The following is a 22,703-nucleotide window of genomic DNA, read 5'->3' on the forward strand; positions in this document are numbered from 1 at the left end:
TATTTTGATTGGACTCTTTGTTTTCTTAGTGGTGAGTTTTTTGAGTTCTACATATTATATATTTTACATATTAGACTTCTTCAGAGGAAGAGTTGGCAAAAATGTTCTCACATTCTGTTGGCTCTCTGTTGAGGCTGTTGATAATTTACTTCGCTGTACAAAAACACTGATTTTTTTTGTATGTGCAGTTCCACCTATTGGTCTGAATTTTAGTTTCTTAGGTCTTTATTATCTTCTTGAGACAGGGTTTACCTGGACCTATGTGTTGCAGTGTTGGACCTATGCCCTTTTCAAGGAGCTGCAAGTTCTCTGATCTGATTTTCAAGTCTTTGATCCATCTGGAATTGATTTTGTGCAGGGTGGGAAAGTGTGTTTTATGTCCCATTTTTTCTACATATGGTTAACCAGTTTTGCCAACACCATTTGTTAAAGAGCCTCTCTTTTTTTCCAATGTATATTTTTGGCCACTTTGTCAAAAATCAATTGACTGTAAATGTGTGCGTTGGTTTCTGAGTATTTTATTCTGCTACATTAGTCTATATGTCAAGTTGCATGCCAACAAAACAGGTTGCTGTTTTTATTACAGTATATTTGTAATTTGAAGTCAGGTGTTGTGATGCCTCCTGTACAGTTCTTGTTGCTGAGAACTACTATGGCGATTCTAGTTTTTTTATGGTTCCAAATAAATTTAAGGACTGATGTGTTTGTTTGTGGGTTTTTTTGTTTTTTTTGTTTTTTTTTTTTTTTTTGGTCTGTGAGGAATGACTTTGATAATTTGATGGGTATTCCATTAAATCTGTAGATCACTTTGGAAAAATGTTGATGATATTTATTCTGCCTACCTAAGAGCATGGAAGATCTTTCTATCTCCTAAGATCTTCTTTGATTTCTTTTTTCAGTGTTTTGTAATTTACTTTGTAGAGATTTTTTACCTCATTGTTTAAGTTTATTCCTATTTTATTTTTTATGGGATATACTGAGTAGAAGTATTTTCTGATTTTTCTTTTTCACTGGATTTATGGTTGACATACATGGAAGCTTCTGATTTTTTAACATCAATTTGGTATCCAGACACTGCTGAATTTGTTGATTACTTATATTACCACTTTGTTGGGTTTGTTGGGTTTTCTAAGAATAGTATCGTGTCATCTGCAAATATGGATACTTTTAGTACTTCTTTTCCTATTTGTACTCCTTTGATTTCCTTCTCTTACCTTATTGCTCTGGCTAGATTCTCAAGGACTATATTGTGAAAAAGTGATCATATGGACATCCTTGTCTTGTTTCTGGTTTTAAGGGGAATTCTTACCCCATTTAATATAATGTTGGCTGTGGGCCTGTTGTATATTGCCTTTCTGATGTTGAGGTATATTCCTTCAATTCTGATTCTCTGCAGTCTTTTTAGATTAAATGAGTGTTGGATTTTGTCAAATGCTTTTTCAGCATTTATCTAAATGATCATGTGAATTCTGTGTTCAGTTCTGATTATGTGATGTATTATATGGATTTTTTTTTTTTTTTGTATGTTGAACCAACCTTGCATTTCTGGGATAATGGTCTATTCTGGAGAAGGTTCCATGTACAGCTGAGAAAAATGTGAACTATGGTGTAGTTAGGTAGTCTCCTTCAATGTTTGGGACCCTGGCCTGTTGTCTTTTTCTGAGAAGACACCAAGTGCCACCAGTACCTTTTCTGTTGCAAGCCTGGGTCTCTGAACTCTCAAAAAGGATCTGTCTCTGAGAATCTTGCAATCCACACAGGCAACTGGTTTCACTGGGGCTGGATTTAGTGTTAAAAGCACAGGTCTTCATGTTTTAATTTGGCTCTGAGCCTATGTCTCTCTCCCCAGCTATGTGGGTGGCAGGTACAGCTAGAACTAGACCCAGTGTATACCCAGAAGTCTGAGTTTTCCGCAACCAGGGCTTGGTTGGTCTGACTTCTCCCCAGCCACCACAATTTTGTAGTCTGTGGCTGTCTTTGGAGGCCTACTAGGCTCTGTGACCTGGGTACTGTATGCCTTTTTATTTATTGGCTCTAGGGGCTGTCTGCTAATCCATAAGGCTGCTACGTCTCACAGCCGACTCTATCCCCACCTTCATCAGGGTGAACCACAAAGTCTCAGACCTTTTGAGTCTATTGCTTGCTTTCCCTGTGGCCATGCTTTGCAATATCCCACAGAGAGAGCAGGTTCACTTGTGATGTTGTTGAGCACTGCTCTGGATCTCTGGTGCGCACAGTGAGCTCAGCTGCCACTGTTGCAAGTTGTAACCTGGATCCAAGCAGGAGTAGCCAAGCACTTACAGTTCTGCTGGGCTGCAGCTGCTCACGTAGCTTCCTGATGCTGGCTTTTTTGCTGGGGTTTCTGGAGTCTGAAGTGCCAGCAGTCCCTTCGCAGTGAAGGAAGATGGCGCCACCGTGGCCCCTGTAGCCACAGCATTTGGAAGCAGGTGGAGTACTTTTCTTCTCTGATCTGCCTTCTAGCTTTGTCTCTACTGGCTATAATTCTTGGGGCTCTGTTTAAATTTATATTGGTTTTTTTCTCTTGTCAAGATATTGTTTTCTTGGCTATAGAGATCCAGTGTTAGCAGGACTGATAATGTACTGCTTCCTTTGCTCTCCATCTTCCTGTAATTATCATATCTTTTTTTGGCTGAAAAACATTCCATTATGTATATGTATGTTTCATTTTCTTTATGTATTTATTTATACAGGTACTCAGGTTGATTCCATATCATGGCTATTTTGAATAATTCTGGAGTGCTGGTATCTCTTTGATATGCTGATTTTATTGCCTCTGTCTATGCACCCAGGAGTGGGAGGGCTGGATATTATGTTAGATCTATTTTGTTTGTTTTTCTATTCATTTATTAATTTTCAGTACCAAGGACTGAATCCAGGGACATTCTACCTCCAAGCTCTCACTAATTTGCTGAGGCTGGCCTTGAACCTGCAATCATCCTGTCTCAGCATCCCAAGTATTGAAATTATAGGTATGAATCACTGGGCCAACCAGCAGATCTATTTTAAAATTTTTTAGACAATTCCATATTGTTCGCTATAATGGCTCTAATTATATACATTCCCACTAATATATGTATAAAAGTTTCCTTTCTCTACATCCTCTTCACCATTTGTTATTTTTATTTTTTTTATAATAGCCATTCTAACTGTGGTAAGATTTTGAGAATGACTTGCATTTTCTTGATGGTCAATAATATTACATATACTTTTTGTACCTCTATGAGAAATGTCTACTCAGATCCTTTTCTCATTTTTAATTAGAGTTTTTACTGAGGCTTTTTTAATGTTCTAGGTAATAATTCTTTTGTGACTTTCCTATATTTTCTTAATTAATTCAGCAATAATGATCTAATTCTGTTGTCCTTATAGTATTTATTCAACATTTCTCAAAAAGCCTGAAATATAACACCTACTAGTTCATTTTATTCTATTCATATATTATCTCAAGAAAGTACTAGTAAAAAGACAATGCTCTGTGATGGGATTTACATACTCAGCTTACCCCTAGTGAAAGAATATTTTGTGAAATTTTATCTTAGTGTATATTTCTTAGATCACTTTTGATAACAGTTATTGTTGATTGGTTGGTTTTTTTCTTTGGAAACCAGGCTTGCCGATTGAGATTCATGTGAAAAAGTTTCATTTTGAGCCAGGTGTGGTGGTTTATGCTTATAATCCCAGCATTCAGAAGGTTGAGACCGGAGGATCGTGGTTCGCAGACAGCCTCAGCTACTTAGTGAGGCCCTCTGCAACTCAGTGAGACCCTGTTTCAAAATAAAGAATAAAAAATTGGGCAGGGGTATAGCTCGGAGGTCAAATGCCTCTGGGTTCCAGCCCCAGACCCGCACAAAAAAAAAAAAAAAGAGTTTCATTTGGAGGAATGTTCTTACTGAAGTCAATAGCAGTGAAAGGGAAGGAAATGAAACAGTGGGCATTGATTCAGTGTCAGAGAAAAAAAGCAGCTGATTGCCGAGACGCTCCAAACCTGAAATTTCCCTATTTTGTGGTGTGTGGTTCCACCCTTTTTGCCTCTGAACTTACAAGTTTTGGGACATGGATTTCCCATAAACTGTAGCAAAGAGAACTCTCTACTCAGTGATGTCTACGAGACCACTAACTCCAGCAGCTGAGGGAATAAATTCTTAGTTCTAAGAAGTGATTTGTGTGGCATGTCACAGCATCTATTATAATTTCCTTGTGTATATTTTCTTTAATTTTATTGTATGAATTACCCTTAACTAAGTGGGATGGTAAAAACTTTATTGCATTATTGAGTAAAATTGTTTTCTAGCAGTTATTTTCCTTATTTTGATGAAAGTCTGAAGGATGAGTCTTCATATTAAATTGTAAATAATTAATTGTCTCTATTTTTATTTCTCCATGTAATGAATCATTCATTTTTCTATAACCTCGTTACTTAATTGAATAGTGAAACGATTTTTTTTATCTATTTTATGAGGTCCTTCCAATCCTTCTTTTAGTGTTAGAACTTTTCATAGTTTTATGAAAAGTAAAATTATGAAAAATAAAATCCACATTGTGTAAGAGTTCTTAAATTTTCTAAAATGCATAAAGCAAGGAGCTATGCCAACATATTATTGAGAGTAATACATTACCAATAGAAAAATAATTCAGTTGTTTTTATAAAAATGGCAGTAGATTACAAATTGTTACTCCCCACTTCCTATAACTACCCCTACTTAGCCATGTGTGTTAACAGAATCGCTCTAATTCCATGAAGCTAATTGCCTTATCAGGCATTTTGCCTTTGATCTTAATTGGAAAGACTTCAACCTCATTTACTCTTAAACAGGTTAATTGTTTCAGCCATTCAGTATATTCAATTTGAACAAATATGACCTGTGTAGAAATAGTATGTGATACAGTCATTGCCTTTTTTTTGGCGGGGGGGGGGTTACTTTTTGCAAATAGTTCAGAGCTTGCATTGACATCACTTTCTTAGTGATTCTTAAAATAATCACGTGGCTGTTAATTTCTAATCACTTTCTTGTGCTGATTTACCTACATTTTCAGATAATTTAAAAATATATTACAGCTCTTACGCATTCTTTCTATAGTAATTTCTTTGGTCAGTCATACTTATTTTTAGTGGTTCCTTTTTTCTATTTTATTCTTTCGGTTGTTATTGTTTGTGGGTTTTCTTTTTATTGGTATTGGGTATTTAACCTATGGGCATTCTACAAAACTCTGAGATACATCCCCAGACCTTTTTATGTTTTATTTTGAAACAAGGTCTCACTATGTTGCAGAGAGCCTCACTAAGTCCCTAAGGCTGGCCTCAAACCTGCAATCCTCCTATCTCAGCCTCCCAAGCACTGGGGTTTTAAAGGAATACACAAAAATGCCCAGCTAATGAAATTATTTCCCACAGGATTCTCTTTTTCCCAAGACTTTTCACTTAACAGATGCAATAGAGTGACTATTTTTTTAAAGTCCAAGCAAAATTGTATGAATAACAGCATACATATATTACTAGTTATTCAGTAATCATTGAAATACATACTCTTTCTAAGCACAGAGGAACCATAAAAATATAAAAGTCAATTAAGCAAGACTCCTTCCCTCAAGAAGCTCCAGAAAGATAGCTATGAAACCAGAATATCATAACATATTTTAATAGCCACGAGGAAGAGAGGCAACATCATAGTGGAATACCAAGGGAGGAAAGGCTATGCCTAGGTATAGGTAAGGTCTGAGGAAACGGGACATTTGAGCTAATTTTAAAGACTTCATTCACCAGGTGGCTATGAGCTAGAAGAAGAGTATAGAGAAAAGGGATGGCATGTGCAGAAACAAATAGATATGACAGAATCTGATAGTCTGCTGATGACTTTTTCTGTCTGTAATACAGCCTTCTTACATAGGAGCAGCAGGAAATAAGTATGGGAACATAGATTATGTGGCTTTTCTCCCAAAAATGAAGGGTTTATCCTACATGCTAAAGAAAAGAGTGAGATCAAATAAGCACTTTTGATTTTCAATCATCCTGAAAGTGATGTGGAGGATACACAGGAGAATGAGAGGAGATCGGCATAAATAGATCATCATACAAGCATGCAAGTCTCCAATACTCTGAGATTTTCATAGATGGATATAAAAATAAACATATTATTATGAGTACTTTTGTGGCAGTGAAGAAACCACTTATCTTCATAAAAGATGCTAATTCTCTTTGCAGTGAGAAATTATCTTCAGTGTGGTGGGAATAAATGCAGAGATATTTAATATGTACACATAAGAATTATCCCTGTTGGAGTTAAGAGGTTTGAGTTCTGCAAATTATAAGAATGAACTACTTAACGTACTGGTATCCTGTGAAAATTTTCACTATTGTAATTACATGAATTGTCTTCAGAAATTCATATGACATTTTTATACACAACATTAAAATGTGAAGGATAGCTTTATAAGTGTATTGAATGTGAGGGGAAACAAACTTTTTTAGAATACTCATGGACTTCACTCTGAATAATTGCTACTTTTTAAAGCATAAAAGTGTAATGTAAACTTTGATATTTCCATAAATCACCTCATTTTTTTATTTTCAGTTTTAAAAATATTTTGGTGCATTTGGTATCAGTATTCTCACATGTACATACATAAATGGAATGGTTTTCTTCATGTTTGCTCTTCCTCAACCCCAAGACCACCTCCCCTTGCTCTACTGCAGTTTTTGCACTATCTAAAGTCTCACTGTATCCATATATCTCCCTAGCTTTCTAATAGTTGAAAAAACATATGGCCCTTCACTTCCTGTGACTGGCTGAATTCTCTTAACATAATGTTCACCAGGTCCATCCACTTTCCTTTAAATGACAATATTTTGTTCTTCTTTATCACTGAGTAGAATTTCCTTCTGTGTATATCCCATAATTTTGTATTTTATTCACCTGTTGATAAATACCTATGTTATCTATGATGGTTTCATAATTTAACTATTATAATTGAGCTGAATAAACACGAATAGGTATGTATCACCGTAATATTCTGATTAAGTGGAATCTGAATGTAGTTTGAATATGCATCTCCCTGATTCCTAATGACATTGGAAATTTTTTCATGTACTAGCCATTTGTATTTCTTCTTTTGTGAAATGTCTATTTAGTTTAAATGCCCATTTCTCTGTGTGTGTGTGTGTGTGTGTGTGTGTGTGTGTGTGTCTGTGTACTGGGGATGGAACCCAGTGGCATTCTACCTCTGAGATATACCCCCAGCCCTATTTTTTATTCTTTACTTTGAAACAGGATCTCATTAAGTTGCAGTGGACCTCACTAAGTAGCTAAGACTGGCCACAAACCTACGATCCTCCTGTCTCAGCCTCCCAAGTACTGGGATTACAAGCATGCGCCAACACACCCGGCTGAATGCCCATTTCTTGATTGGGTTATTTGTTTGTTTGTTTGTTTGTTTGTTTGTTTGTTTGTTTGTTTTTCTTGTTAAGTCTCAAGTACTTTGTAAGTTGTAAATATTAGTTCTCTATCAGACATAGCAAAGATCTTCTCCCTTTCTGTAGGCTCTCTCTTTAGACTCATGATAGTTTCCTTTGATGAGCAGAAACTTTTAATTTAATGCCATTATTATCATTTTTCTTCTAGATTTATTCCTTACAACATTGTCTGCATCTGGTACCTTCCAGTTCGAGATATGGGAAAATTTGGTAAGAAAACTTTCTTGAATTATTTTTTAAATGATGGTTGAGTAAAAGCACACAATGTGTGTGTGTGGGGGGGGTCTCTTCAACAATAAATAGAATAACTTCAAGAACCCTTGATTCCATTGCTGCATTCAAATTGCTGGATATTGCTGAAGGAAATGATTCATTCAGCATCAGTTCCTCTGTAGGTTTTTAGGCATGACTGCCAGTTAAACCAATCAGTCTGCTATAATGTGCATGTTAATAGGACCCCTGCCAGGTTTTCAGCTGTTGAAAAATGTTACTGCCATTTAATTTGTCAGTGTGATGGTTTATGTAAAAAGAAAATCCTGTTTAATAGAGTAATTTTTCCTTTCTTCCTTTAAGTTTATATAAAGATAAGAACAACAGAGATTGAACTTAATGCTAAATTGACTAGGATTAAAGGTACAATAAGTTTTCTCTTTTCTAAATTGTTAGTAAAAACTTCCCAAACTGATATCATGATTTGATCTGATTTCTAGCTTGATATAGATTATATGAAAGATTCATTACTAGGAGTAAACCAAGCCAGCATGGTGGTACACACCTGTAATCCGAGTGTTTGGGAGGCAGAGACAGGAGGATCATAGATTTGCAGCCAGCCTCAGCAATTTAGCAAGACCCTGTTTCAAAAATAAAAAAATTAAATAGCCTATGTGTGTAGCTCAGAGGCAGAACACAATTCTAGGTACCACCAAAAAATAAATAAATAAATAAATAAATAAATAAATAAATAAATAAATAAAGAAAGAAAGGTAAACCACCTCAGATCTTAATGTTAAGTTTTATCAGTTTTAGGCTACGTAGTATAAGATAGGATTTGAGGCTATGGAAAATGGGCTGACTCTGTGACATTTTTCAAGGATGGAAGTTCACCATCCCCAAAAGGAAAATGTATAGAAATTCTGCTTCGTAGCATGTTTATGAAAATTAAATTAAACAATATATGTAAATTGCTTAACATACAGTAAACACTAATCAAATTTTGGATATAGATCTCTTGATTTTCCCCTAATTAATTCTTGATTATTTTCTATTCCATCCAAATTAAACCCACAACTTTTTATAGATTTTATTAAAGTACTTATAAAATATAATCAGTTCTAACAAATAGTAAGCGCAGATTGAGGAGATTCATTATCAGCTGTCACATCTATATGTGGTCAGTGGTACTGATCATGACTAATATTTCTTCTTGGACAGAAACTAATTGGGGGGTGGATTAACTGCTTCTAAACTAAGCAATTTGATTTTTTTTTTTTTTTTTTTTGGTGGTACTGGGGTTCCTGGAAGCCCTTCTACTTCCGGGCTACACTCCTAGACCTCTTTTTACATTTTTATTTGGAAACAGGGTCTCCTAAGCCAGCACACGCGGCTGGCTTCGAACCTGCGTGATCCTCCTGTCTCTGCCTCCCAAGCGCGGGGATTACAAGCGTGTGCCACCACGCCCGGCAGCAATTTGATTTTTGTTTAATGAGGCAAGAAAACAAAATGTAAGAAAGACATCTAAACCAAAAATTTCTCCCTTTTACTTAATGTACTACTTTTGTTTGGTGTTTTTTTTTTGTTTGTTTTTTTTTTTTTTTTGGCAGTACCGGGGATGGAGCCCAGGGGCATTGTACCTCTGAGCTACACCCTCAAACCTATTTTTTTAGTCTTTTTATTTTATTTTTTTTGAAACAAGGTCTCACTGAGTTGGGTAGGGCTTCGCTAAATAGCTGAGGTTGTTCTCAAACCTCAATCCTCAGGTCTCTGCCTCCCAAATGCTGGGATTATAAGCATGCACCACCACTCCCAGCTAATATATTACATTTTTTAAATGTAATTTTATTTTTGTTTCTGTAACTTTTATGGTTGCATTATAATTATACATCATAGTGAAATTCAGAGTGATTTATTTATACATGCATACATCACTTGGTATATTTCCCTCAGCATCCCACCCACTCTTGTGTTTATGATGTTAAAAATATGGTTATTATATTCTTTATGGCTAGTATACATTAAGGCCCCCCACTGAAGATAATTGTTTGCAGATTGCCTTTTATTCCTACCTGAAGTGAATCTTAAAGTAGTAGAAAATGCGGACTGTATTTAGCTAAATTGTATCTGGGGAAAGAAGGAGCTTCAATGTAAGTAGAATGTGTATGTAACACTATGAAACCTCAAGCATATGATATCCTTCCATCTTAGGCCGTCCTTTCAGGTAAAGGATAGCAACTCTTTAAGGAAAAAGTCTTTATGAAGAGAATAGATTTTGATAGGGATCTTGTTTGTTGAAAAATAAGGATATGAGTTCTTATCGCAGTAAAGTGGTTGGATCAGTGTGTACGTATTAAAGAAAAAACTTATTCAGACACTTGTTAAATATGGTATGGGATATTTTATACAAGGAAACTACTTATGGGGTTTTGCAATAGGAGAGAGAGATTAAACTCAACGACAATTACAGCAAAGAAAGGAGAGAATCGATAGCCAAGGATCAGCGACTGATAATAAGAGGGTAGCATAATTCTTAGCTAACCTCACTTAACAGAATTCTAGCCAAAGATATGCCAGAATGATCAGATATTAATTGGGAAACTGACTCACGAAACAGACTTAGCATTCTTGCTAAAAACTGAAGTCTATATGGATTGAGATGAATGAGCAAGTTTGGGTCAATAGAAGTTACAAAGGATCTTAACAGAGTTTTGGTAAAGAGATAATCAGAGTCTGTACCATAAGTAAGTCTTTAGTACAAAATAAGGGAAATGTAGATCCAGAATTAACTAGTTCAGATAAAACGGTAGTATTCATAAGATTGATGACCATTTCAATGAAAGGTTGTTCATACACTTTACAGTATCATAACTATTTGGTGAAAAAGAATCAAAATCTATAAAACTCTATTAGCTAATAGAAGTATAAGAGCTATAAGAACTCTCTTTTAAGGCATCCATTGTATGCAAAGTTTCATGGCAGTGCTCCAGAAGATACAGAAGTGATTAAAGCTTAAACACCAGAAGAAGGGATGAAGTGGGAATATGGATGAATCTGGCTGGTGTGAGAAGATGAAAAGGCAGTTATTTCTTTCTTATCAAATAATTTGGAATGGAATGTCTCATGGTAGGGAGATAACTTGGGTGGGATTTGCAATGACATAGGGAAGAAATTAATGATTAAAGGAGTAAAATGTTGGTTAACTTGTTTTTTGGTCTGGTGACATATAACAGAAATAGAAAGGATAAGAGAAGAATCTAATTTGGGACAGAAAGAAAATTTTAGAGTAACGACATGTCAAAGTTTGACATGTAGAAAGAAATTCAAGGAAGAACATAAGTAAGTGTCACTGGAAAATTGTTCAGAAGAATGGCAAAGCCATGTCCTTGGACACACTTAATGCAGAAATTTTCTACCTTGACATTATTACCACTTTTTGTCAGAACCTATTCTGTGCATTATACGCTATTTAGTAGTATTTCTAGTCTCTACTCACTAGATGCTAGTAATTTCCCCCAAGTGTGACAAACATGTTCTTCAGACATTGCCAAATGATCCCTTGAGAACAAAATCTACCCAGTTGAGAATCACTGATTTATATGAATAAAGATAGGATATACAATAGTTATTACTGCTTCCAGATAAATTTTTAGCATTATGAATATGGCAGTATTAACACTAAATGTTGAAATATGCAGACCAGTGCATCAACAGTCATCCATGCTACAACATAATATTTATTATTGGAATTCAAGCAATAAAATGGCAAAAAGTCTTATCAACTTCAGTGTGTTAGCTGCTTTAGTGGTAGTAGTTTGGTACCAGAAGTAGAATTACTACTAGTGTTGCTACTGCTAACAATAGTTAATGCTAACTAAATGTATACTATGGGCTGGGCCTTTATGTAGATAACCTCTTTGCGTCCACACATATATACAAATACATAAACTTTATAAAAATACATTTAGACTTAAGTCGATTAATGCTTAAAGAAGAATACCTTTTCAGGCCTCTAGGCTTGCAAAAAATGGAACTGGGGGTTGAACCAAAAAATTTGTTTCTAAAACTTTACCTTGAAGTCATTCGAGAAACCAAAAAGATAAAAATGAAAGGACATAGCTGAAAGAGGACCTCTATCAAATTGGCTGAAGTTTGGATTGCAGAACAGCAGAAACAGCCAGTAAGAACAACATAGTAAAGAATGTAGCTGGCCGGGCATAATGGCACACGCTTGTAATCTCCGCACTTGGGAGGCTGAGATAGGAGGATCACTCAGGTTCGAAGCCAGCCTCAGCTGGCTTAAGAGACCCTGTTTCCAAATAAAATATAAAGTAGGTCTGGGAGTGTATCCCGGAGGTAGAAGGCCCCTGGGTCCCATCCCGAGTACCACCAAAGGAAAAAAAAAAATAGAGTACATGAATGAGTTCTTGAAAAAAGTATTGGCAAATCATAAACACAGTGTTGCCATTCTAAAAATAACTTCCGTTTGCCTAATACACTGCATTTTGCAGAACAGTTTCTTATCTATTTTTCCATTTGAGCCTCTCCAGAACCCTGCAAGTAGATAGCACATGTGTCCCCTTCCTGCAATAAAGAAACCAAATTAGTAAATGACTGTCCCAAGACTAGAATCTATATCATCTAAACTCAAGTCTGCTGTTCTTTCTACTGATCTATTCTGCCCTCAGTATAGGTTAGGAATGCAAAAGATCTTATGTTTTTCTTCTACATTAACCACGTGTATGTAACAGCATCTTTGAAAATAAGTGTAGTCATGTTCCACTTTAAAATGTGTTATCTGATGAGAATAGTAATATATTGATGAATTAGTTTATTAAATTATTTTCATCACCAAGTAATATGTAAATGACAGTAATCTGAGTGGAAATTAAATTACATAGGTTTCTATTGGCGAATGGAATAAAATATAAGCAGTGGAGCTGATGGGAAAGACAGAAAATACTCTTTTCTCCAACTATATTATATATATAGTATGTTCTGTATATACTTTGGAAAATATGAATTCTCTTTCTCCATTAATTAGAAAGATATGGGAGGTTGTTACCTAGGAATTACCAAATTCATCTTGATGGAGACCTTCAGTGGGGTAACTCCTTCACTTGAGTCTGTATTTTGGGAGGCTGATGTGTTTTAATGGGATTTTTCCAGTCCTTTCAAAAAACAATGTTTCCATTCAATACCCAAAAAGATGATCTTTCTAAAATATAAAACCATATAAGACTTGAGTCAGAAGTTTGGTAACATTAACACATGTTAAATGCAATTTCAAGACCTATGAAAGATTGGAGGGAATTCTTAAGGTTTAATGCACTTATGTAAATAAGATATCTATGGAAACATTATTTTTGAAATAGATATGTTTATAATGGTCAGGAAAAAAGGATACTGTATATGTATGATCAAGTTGGTTGATTGGAATGGTTGGAAAATTGACTGTCATGAGAAGGTCTTTCTCATGGATTTTGTGCTTTCATTGTAGTGGTCCCTTTTCCTGTAAAGATCAGAAATGATTTTTTTTAAAACTGACTTTTAAATTTCAGTATCCTGTCAGGAGTGGTGGTGCAAACCTTAAACCACAGTACTTAGGAGGTTGAAATAGGAAGACTGCATGTTCAAACACAGCCTCAACAACTTAGCAAGGAACTTACTGACATCCTGTTTTGAAATAAAAATAAAAATAGGGCTAGGGGTGTAACTCTGAGGTAGTATGCCCGTGGGTTCAATCCCCAATATCACAGGAAAAGATGAAGGATGGATAGATGAATGGATGGATGGATAGATGGAAGGAAGGAAGGAAGGAAGGAAGGAAGGAAGGAAGGAAGAAAAGTAGAGTATCCTTAGAGAAATAAAGACAGAAAAACTTTCAGATACATAGATATCCTATATAAACTACATAGGAATCAGAGTTAATATATTAAGCAGTGAATTGAGATATCATTGATAAGAAAGCTCTTTATAAATCTGAGAGCACAAAATTCTTTTGGCTTATTTTTCTTGTGGAGTAATTAAAATTGTAGAAAGAAAAGAAAACAACTTTAAATGCTTATTATCATTATCATTATCATTATTATTTGATACTCTGAATTAAAAGCAAGGGCATTCTATCTCTGATCTACACTCTTAGCCAATTTTATTTTCTATTTGGAAACAGGGCTTCACTAAGTTGCTGAGGGTCTCACTAAATTGCTGAGTCTAGCTTCCTGTCTCACCTTCCAAAGTACTAGGATTACAGGCATGTGCCACTACACCCAGCTCAAATGCTTATTATTTTTGGAAGTCAGATGTTCCTGTATATTTCATTTTGGAAAGAAGCAAAGGCTCTCTAGTGGCTTCTCTTCCTTTACTGTAGCTGCCTCTGCTTATTATGTGGCAGCTAATGTAATCCTTTGCTCTCCTTTTCATAGATATATGAACTGAAGTTGTTGAAGAATTGGCCCATTAAGGATCAATAGAATTCTTCTCTCTTAATTATCCCCAACAGAATTTTCTTCTCATGAAAGCTGTAAACAGTATCTTTAATACTACTAGTGTTACCTTCAGAAATTTTATCTTTCTCATTTATATTCTATTTTCCAACTAAGATCTTTGAAATAGGAAACAGTTTTTAAAGTTTTTGTATTTCCAAAGCTGTCCACCGTACTTCAGTACTTTAGAAGACTGTGTGTGTGTGTGTGTGTGTGTGTGTGTGTGTGTGTGTGTGTGTGTGTGTTTTACTGAGAATTTAATCCAGAGGCTTTCGGCCTCCGAGCTACACTCCCAGACCAATTTTATTTCTTATTTGGAAACAAAGTCTTGCTAGGTTGGTGAAAGATTCACTGCTTGCTGACGCTGTCCTCGAACTTGCTATCATCCTGTCTCGGCTTCCCAAGTACTGGGATTACATGCATGTACCACCATGCCCAGCTAAATTTAGAAGACACTTATTATTTTGAAGATGATGATAATGAAGATGAGGAGGGGGTGTGGATTTAGTAAAGGATACTATACCAGAATCAAAGCAAAGAAAGTAACTCCAAATTCATACCTTCTTTAACTTACTGGTTTATTTTGTTTCTTAATAAAAGTGGCCGAGACATTGGCACAGTTTTACAGCTATAAAACAGAAGTCCTTAATTGTATATTTCTGTTTTAATTAAGAAATATTTTATTTCACAGTTAACAAAAAAATGAATTGTGATTATCTAATTCAAAGTTTCTTTTCATTAACAGGATGGAAACTTCTCTGTCCATAATGTAACTGAAAAACCTCAAAATATGATAGTGGTTGGACAGTCGGCATTTGCAGACTTTGGTAAGATTGTTTTGGTCATTCAAATTCTCCCTGTCTTTCTAACCTCGTCATATTATTCCCCATCATAGCAAATAAGTTTAGTATTTTCAGAACCATTATGGCTTTAAATCATGACTATTATAGTATTATACATGGTATCTGGTCAGTTCCTTGGTAAAATAAAGAAGAATTTATTACATATATGTTTAAAAAATAGCTTGAACTTAGGCCTCTTTGCAGGAGTAATATGCAATACCAAATAGTAATTATCATAAATTTTTCACAAACAGGTTAAGTATCCCTTATGCCAAATACATAAAGCCAAAAGAGTTTCAGATTTCTTTTTTTTTCTTTCAGATTTTAGAATATTTGCATATGCATAGTGAGATATTATGGGGATGGAAACCAAGTCAAAGCACAATTCATTTATGTTTCATATATGTTTTCTTATATACATAGCTCAAAGGTAATTTTATAGAATATTTTTAGTATACCTGCATTTTGATTGTAGCTTATCACATGAGTTCAGGTATCGAAAATTCTACTTGTGGCATATTGGTACTTTTGTTTCAGATTTTGGAGCATTTCAGATTTTCTGATTATGGATATTCAACCTGCATATTTATTTTGTGGAACAAATAGAGTTGAAATAGTTAACCAGAGCTCACTGAACTCTTGAAACTTGAATGTTAAAACCACTTTTTTATTTACATCTTAATTCAAAAGAAGAATAAAATCTATTATGAATTTGTTTTTTATAAGATTTTATGCAGTTAATATTTGGTTATAACAGTGTATAGGTTGTAATGCTGGTTAGGAGTCTATATTGGTTAGGAACTTTCAAAAATGTATATGGCTTCTTTCATCATTTTTTAAGGTTACAATTAAAAGGTCTTTGCATTAAATGGGAAAATGGTCTAGATGACCAGCACCTAAATGATGTCCAAAGCCCAGTCCCATCCTACTATTCCTTTGTTCTGACAGTACATCCACCTTCTCCTCAAAATAGAGATGACATGTCATCATCTTCAGAGCCCTCAGTTTCCTCATTTATAAAATGGAAATAGCAATATTATCTACTACAGCCGGACGTGGTGGTGCACGCTTATAATCCCCGTGCTTGGGAGGCAGAGACAGGAGGATTGCACAGGTTCGAAGCCAGACTCGCTGGTTTAAGAGACCGTGCTTCCAAATAAAAATATAAAAAATAGGTGTCTGGGAGTATAGCCTGGAGGTAGAAGGGTTTCCTGGAACCCCAGTACCACACACACAAAAAAATAATAATATCTACTACGTAAGTCTATAGTGAATAATGCAAGTGTGAGTCAAGAGCACAGTGCTGGCATACAGCAAGAGTTCACGAAATTGAATTTCCATTGGATTTACCTGTCTTTAGTGCTCCGTTGACTAAAGTAACTCCCTTTTCAGTGTCATGGAGTTTTAAACCAAGGCAATTAAAGTATAACATTTGACAGTGTTATGTAGTGGAAATTTCAACATGAATCACTGTTGTAGTGTAATTTAGTTTTGTTTTGTTTTGTACTTATTCTGTAAATTTTCTTTTTTAAATTTTTATTGGTGCATTATAGTCATACAGTTTAATGGAGTACAAGATGATAGAAGCATATGGGCACACATCACTCATTTAGCCCTTCCCCAGTTCCCACCCCTGGCCCTCCCCCCCCCTTCCTTCTCATGTTTGGCTTAGTGATATGTTTATGAATGTACATTGGGGAATTTCGCTTTTCCCCTCCTATCCACCTCAGTTAGGTCCCTTATTTGGTTTCTCCTTCCTCATCTAGAGTTCCTCCTATGACCCTTTTTCTTCCTAGCTTCCACATATTAGGGAGAGTATCCAATTTTTGACTTCTTGTGACTGACTAATCTCACATAGCATAATGTTCTCCAGTTCCATCTATTTTTCTGCAAATGATGTAATTTTGTTCTTTATAGCTGAGTAAAATTCCATTGTGTACATACCCAATAGTTTTATAATCCATTCCTATGTTGATTGACATCTTGGTTGGTTCCGTACTTTGGCAATTGTGGGGCTGTGAACATAGATATGCATCTATTAGTTTGGTTTTCATTCTTTTGGGTAGATACCAAGAAACGTTATTGCTAGATCATATGGTAGGTTTCTTCTCATTTTTCTGAGGATCCTCCATACTGTTTCCAAAGTGGTTGCAATAGCCAGGCGTGGTGGCGCACCCTTGTAATCCCCGCGCTTGGGAGGCAGAGACAGGAAGATCGCACAGGTTCAAAACCAGCCACGCTGGCTTAAGAGACCCTGTTTCCACATAAAAAAGTATAAAAATAGGTCTGGGAGTGTAGCCCGTGGGAGTGTAGCCCGTGGGAGTGTCACCAGAGGTAGAAGGGCTTCCAGGAACCCCAGTACAACCTCCCTCCAAAAAGTGGTTGCACTAATTTCCAGTCCCACCAACAAGGTAATAGAGTTCCCACTTCTCCATATCCTTGCCAGCATTTGTTTTTGTTTTCAATGATTTTTTTTATTTTTTTATTGATGCATTATAGTCATACATCTTATTGGGATACAACATTGTAGAGACATACATGTAACCATTATCCAATTAGCCCTTACCTAGTTTCTGCATCATTCCCTCCCCCTCCCTTCTCATTTTTGGCTTGGTGATTGGCATTGATATGATTGTTTTTTTTATTTTTTATTGGTGCATTATATTCATACATCATATTTGGGTAAAAAACTTATGTGTACATACATGTACACATCACTGATTTAACCCCTACCCAATTCCCACCCCATTCCCTCACCGTCCCTCCTTCCCTTGCTTGGCTTAGTGGTGGACTTCGATATGTTTAAGTACATTCTGTGTTTTAGAGATTTTCCTCTTCCCCCTTCCTTTATCCTCCTTTAGGTTGCCTTGTTTGCTCCTCTACAGGATTTCCTTTTTCATCTAGAGTTCCTCCTATGACCCATTTCTCCCTAACTCTCACATATTAGGGAAAGCATCTGATTTCTTACTTTTTGTGACTGACTAATCTTACTTAGCTTAATGTCCTCCAGTTCCATCCATTTCCCTGAAAATGATGTCATTGAGTTTTTTTTTAATGGCTGAGTAAAATTCCATTCTTTACATACCCATAGTTTTGTAATCCATTCATCTGTTGATGGACATCTTGGATGGTTCCATAGTTTGGCTATGGTGAATTGTGCAGCTATGAACATAGATACACATGCATTAGTTTGGTAATTTGGTTTCCTATTTTTGGGTAGATATTCAGAAGTGGTTTTGCTGATCAAATGGTAGATTTGTTCCCATTCTTCTGAGGATTCTCCATACTGTTTTCCAAAGTGGTTGCACTAATTTGTAATCCCACCAACAGTGTCTTAGAGTTCCCACTTCTCCACATCCTCGCCAGCATCTGTTATTGTTTGTGTTTTGAATGGTAGCCATTCTAGTTAGCGTTAGGTGAAATCTCAGGGTAGTTTTGATTTGCATCTCTCTGATTGCCAGTGATGTTGAGCATTTTTTCATGCATTAATTGGCCATTTGAATTTCTTCTTTTGTGAAGTGTCTATTTAGTTTGTTTGCCCATTTTGTTATTGGATGCTCTGTTTTCTTAGTGTTGAGTTTCTAGAGTTCTCTGTATATTCTAGATATTAGTCCTCTATCAGAGGTGTAGGTGGCAAAAATCTCCCATTCTGTTGATTCTCGATTGATTCTTGACAGTTTCATTTGCTGAACGGAAGCTCTTCAGTTTCATGCAATTCCATGTATTGATTCGTCTTTTAATTTGTTGTGCCTTTGGGGTCTTGTTGAGAAAGTGTTTATCTGTGCCTATGTGTTGCAGTATTGGACCTATGCCCTCTTTTTTTTTTTTTTTTTAGTGCTGGTTTTGAAGACATAAATTCCTTCAGTTTCTGTTTGTCATGGAAGCTTCTTATTTCCCCATCTAATTTGATAGATAGTATTGCTGGGAAGAAATTTTTGGCTGGAAGTTGTTTTCTTTCAGAGTTTGGAATATGTTACTCCACGCCCTTCTGGCTTTCATGACTTGGTTTAGGAAGTCTGGAGTGATTCTATTTGGTTTGCCTCTGAATGTCACTTGGCCTTTTCTTTTTGTTGCCTTTAAGATTCTCTCCTTGGCTTCCACATTAGTCATTTTGACAATTATGTGGCGTGGGGATCCTCTTCTCTGATCCTGTCTAAAGGGAGTTCTGTAAGTTTCCTGGACCTGTGTATCAACCTCTTGCTCTATGTTTGGAAAATTTTGTGCTATCACTTCCTTGAAGAGATTATTGATCCCTTTGGTTTCACCTTCTTTTTCCTCCTGTATTCTGATTATTCTTAGGTTAGCTCTCTTAAAATGGGCCCATATTTCTTCAGAGTCAGATTCCTGCTGTCTGATTTTTTTTCTAAGTTATAATTATGTGTTTGTTTTTGGAGTGATCATCTTCTAGGAGTGAGATTCTATTCTTCATGTGGTCTAATCTTTTGTTTATACTTTTAATTGAGGGCTTTTCTTCAATGTTTGCATCCTTTATCTCTTTTAGACGCTCTCTGAATTCTTTTCAAAAGTCCTCTATTATTTCTACAGTTATTTTCCTGATTTGATCTTCTAGACATCTCAGAATTTCTGTGTTATCAGGTTCTGATGTTGTGGGGTTGTGAGCATTCATTGCTCCATTGTAATTTCTCTTTTCCACGATTTCGGAAGTTTGTGCCTTCTCTGGGTTCTTCCCTGGGTCACTACGACTACACTTAAGGTGCTCTGGATCTCGAGTCTGTGGTATCTCAGTCACCACTCACTACACCTTTACTGGGTTGTATCTCAAAGTCTCAGAGTCAATCAAGGCTGCTTTAGACCATGGGGGTGCCAGGTTGGGCGTTCTTCCACGGGGAGCTGCGACTATGGTGTGATATCTCTGCCACCGCCACTCCCCCGCTGGGTTGGACTGCAAAAATCTCCGACCCAGGGAGACTATCTGCGCAAGTCCCTGGGAATGCAGTACTAGGATTTCTCCTCTAGGGTCTGCAATTTGACTCACAGTTGTTGAGTGTGCTTATGGAGCTGTAGTGGACTCGGTGAACTCGCTTCTGCCACAGCTGGCAATATGGCCCTGCTGCCACGCCCTCGACCGTGAGGCTGATGTATTTCTTCTCTGGTTTTGAGCTCTGCTCTGAGTCCCTGCATGGTGTGCTGAGCCCAGACCCTGGGAGGTTTAGATGCTCCTTGTGCCGAAAAAACTGCTGAATTCCGCCTGGCTGTTCTGCAGCTGCTCGCCTCAGCTTGCTGCCCACCCCTCCTCTCTGGAGCCTGGTGTCTTGTTGAGTGCACTGATCTGGAACCGTCTGGTGAACTCCCCGTTGCCACCGGCAGTATGGTGCTGCTGTTGCATCCTCGGCCGTGAGGCCAGTGTATCTCCTCTCTTCTTTTGAGCTCAGTTCTCATTCCTTCTCCGCTCTGGAGCCTGGTGCTGAGAGGGAAGATGGCGCAGGTGCAGCTTCGCGTCATGGCTCTGGCCGTGACACTGCGGGCTTGTTTCTTTTCTGGTGTCTCTTTGTTCTTCCAGCCGTTGTTTTCTCTGTCCCTTGTATTTACAGTTTTTATTTCTCTGCTGATGGTGTTTTCTGGCTATGAAAGGCTCTGATTTTGTAGTAATAGAGATCAATTGTTAGCGGGACTCGTAAACGCCACTTTTCTCTGTCGCTATCTTCCCGGAAGTCCTATCTATACTTTGATTTTTATTAAATTTCTGATTCTTTGTTTTATAGCTTTTAATGAAAATAGTCGAGTAATAGAATATGAAATTGCTTTTTTTGAAATTTGTTGATTGATTTGGTTAGCTGTATCGATAACAGATCTCTTTCCAAGTATCGCCCTAAGAAAAAAGTATATGTATACTGTATGATTCTTTGGAATTTCACAGACTTTTCTGATCCTCTTACCCCTGGTTAAAAACCTCCAAATTGAAGTACTATGTTTTACGATTGTGTGTTTTATATCAAAAAGTGTCCTGCTCTTTTTTTTGTGGCAATTATTTATTTTTTTTGTAATTATACATCACTTTGGAATACAAGACTTGAGAGGATATACAAGCACATATCACCCAATAAACCCTCATCCAATTTCCATTCCATTCCCTCCCCCCCCTCGATCCCATGCTCAATTGGTGATTATCTTTGATATAATTGTTTACGCACCTCATGGGTTTAAAGAGATTCCATCCTCCCCCATCCCCTTGCCTCACCTTAATTGCTTCTCAATAGGGCCCTTTCTACTACTCAACCTCCTCCTGTTACCCCTTTCCTCCTAGTTCTTGCTAATTAGGGGAAGCATATGGATTTTATTTCCTGTGTTATTTCTCTGTTCATACCGCATTGCAAGTACCGATCCCACTCTTGACCGCCCCAGTAGTGGCCTGGCCACCCGGAGGACTCTCATCCTGACCTCTCTGGCTCCAGCACCAGCCTTGCCTCATGGGAAGCCCCGATCCTGGCCTTGCTGGCCCCCGCACCAAACTAACCTCTCGGCTGGCTCCTCTCCCAGCCTCAGAGGCCCCAGCACCAGCCTAGGCTCATGACAGGCTCCGATACCAGCCTCGCTGACCCTGGCACTGGCCTAACCCTCGGCAGGCTCCTATCCTGGTCTCGCAAGTCCCACCTCCGTCCTTGCCTCACAGCAGTTTCAGATCCCGGCCTTGCTCGCTCCGGCACTGGCCTTACCCTTTGGCAGAGTCCGATCCCCACCTCAGAGCCTCAGTAGTGGCGTTGCCTCATGGCAGGCTCTGATCCCGGCCTCGTTGGCCTCAGCACTGACCTCACGCCTCAGCAGTGTCCAATCCCAGCCTCGGAGGCCCCAGCATCGCCCATACCTCAACGCATGCTGCGATCCCAGCCTTACTAGCCTAGCCCCTCGGCAGGCTCCTATCCAGGCCTCGGAGTCCCTAGCACAAGCCTTGCCTCACAGCAGGCTCCCATTACAGGCCTCGATGGCCCCATCACTGGCCTAACCCCTCACCAGGCTCCGATCCCGGCCTCTGAGGCCTCAGCACCAGCCTTGCCTCACGGCAAGCTCTGATCCCGGCCTCGCTGGCCCTGGCACTGGCCTAACCCCTCAGCTCGGACCCAAGTATCCTGCTTTTAAAAAATTATTAGTAGCCGGCGTGGTGGCACATGCTTGTAATCCCCGCGCTTTAGAGGCAGAGACAAGAGGATTGTACTGGTTCGTAGCCAGCCTCGCTGGCTTAAAAGACCCTGTTTCCAAATTTAAAAAATATAGAGGAACTTCCGAGAAGATGGCAACCAAGAAAAGCGGGGCTTAAGAGCCCCACTAACAACCAATCTCCATTACCACAAAATCAGCGCCTTTCATAGCCAGAAAACACCATCAGTAGAGAAACAAAAAAATCACCAGGCTCCAGAGAGAAAGCGGACTGAGAATAGAGCTCAGAGCCACAGAGGAGATAACCGGCCTCACGCCCGAGGACGCGGCAGCAGCGCCATACTGCCAGCGGCAGCGGCAAATTCACCGGACGGCTACAGCAAGCCGAGGTGAGCCGCTGCGGAACAGCCAGGCGGGATTTCTCGCCGCAGGTAAAATCTAAAGCTCCCAGTGGCTGAGCTCAGCACACGCAGCAGGGATTCAGAGTGGAAATCAAAACCAAGAAGAAATACGCCAGCCTCACGGCCGAAGGCGTATCAGCGGCGCCATATTGCCACCGGTGGC

At 37.9% G+C, this 22,703-nt stretch overlaps 1 protein-coding gene across 1 annotated transcript in view; it reads left to right on the top strand.

The window, feature by feature from the left end:
* Positions 1-22,703, top strand: part of ITFG1 (integrin alpha FG-GAP repeat containing 1) — a gene marked incomplete at its 3' end in the record, with an annotated part of 248,608 nt that overhangs the window by 86,048 nt on the left and 139,857 nt on the right. The window contains exons 7-8 of the mRNA XM_080703290.1: positions 7,638-7,699; positions 14,930-15,011. Coding sequence (XP_080559416.1) covers positions 7,638-7,699; positions 14,930-15,011 — 144 coding nt within the window. The remainder of the gene's footprint in view (positions 1-7,637; positions 7,700-14,929; positions 15,012-22,703) is intronic.

The sequence above is a fragment of the Muscardinus avellanarius genome, assembly GCF_963383645.1.
Source record: "Muscardinus avellanarius genome assembly, chromosome: 10".
NCBI lineage: Eukaryota > Metazoa > Chordata > Mammalia > Rodentia > Gliridae > Muscardinus > Muscardinus avellanarius.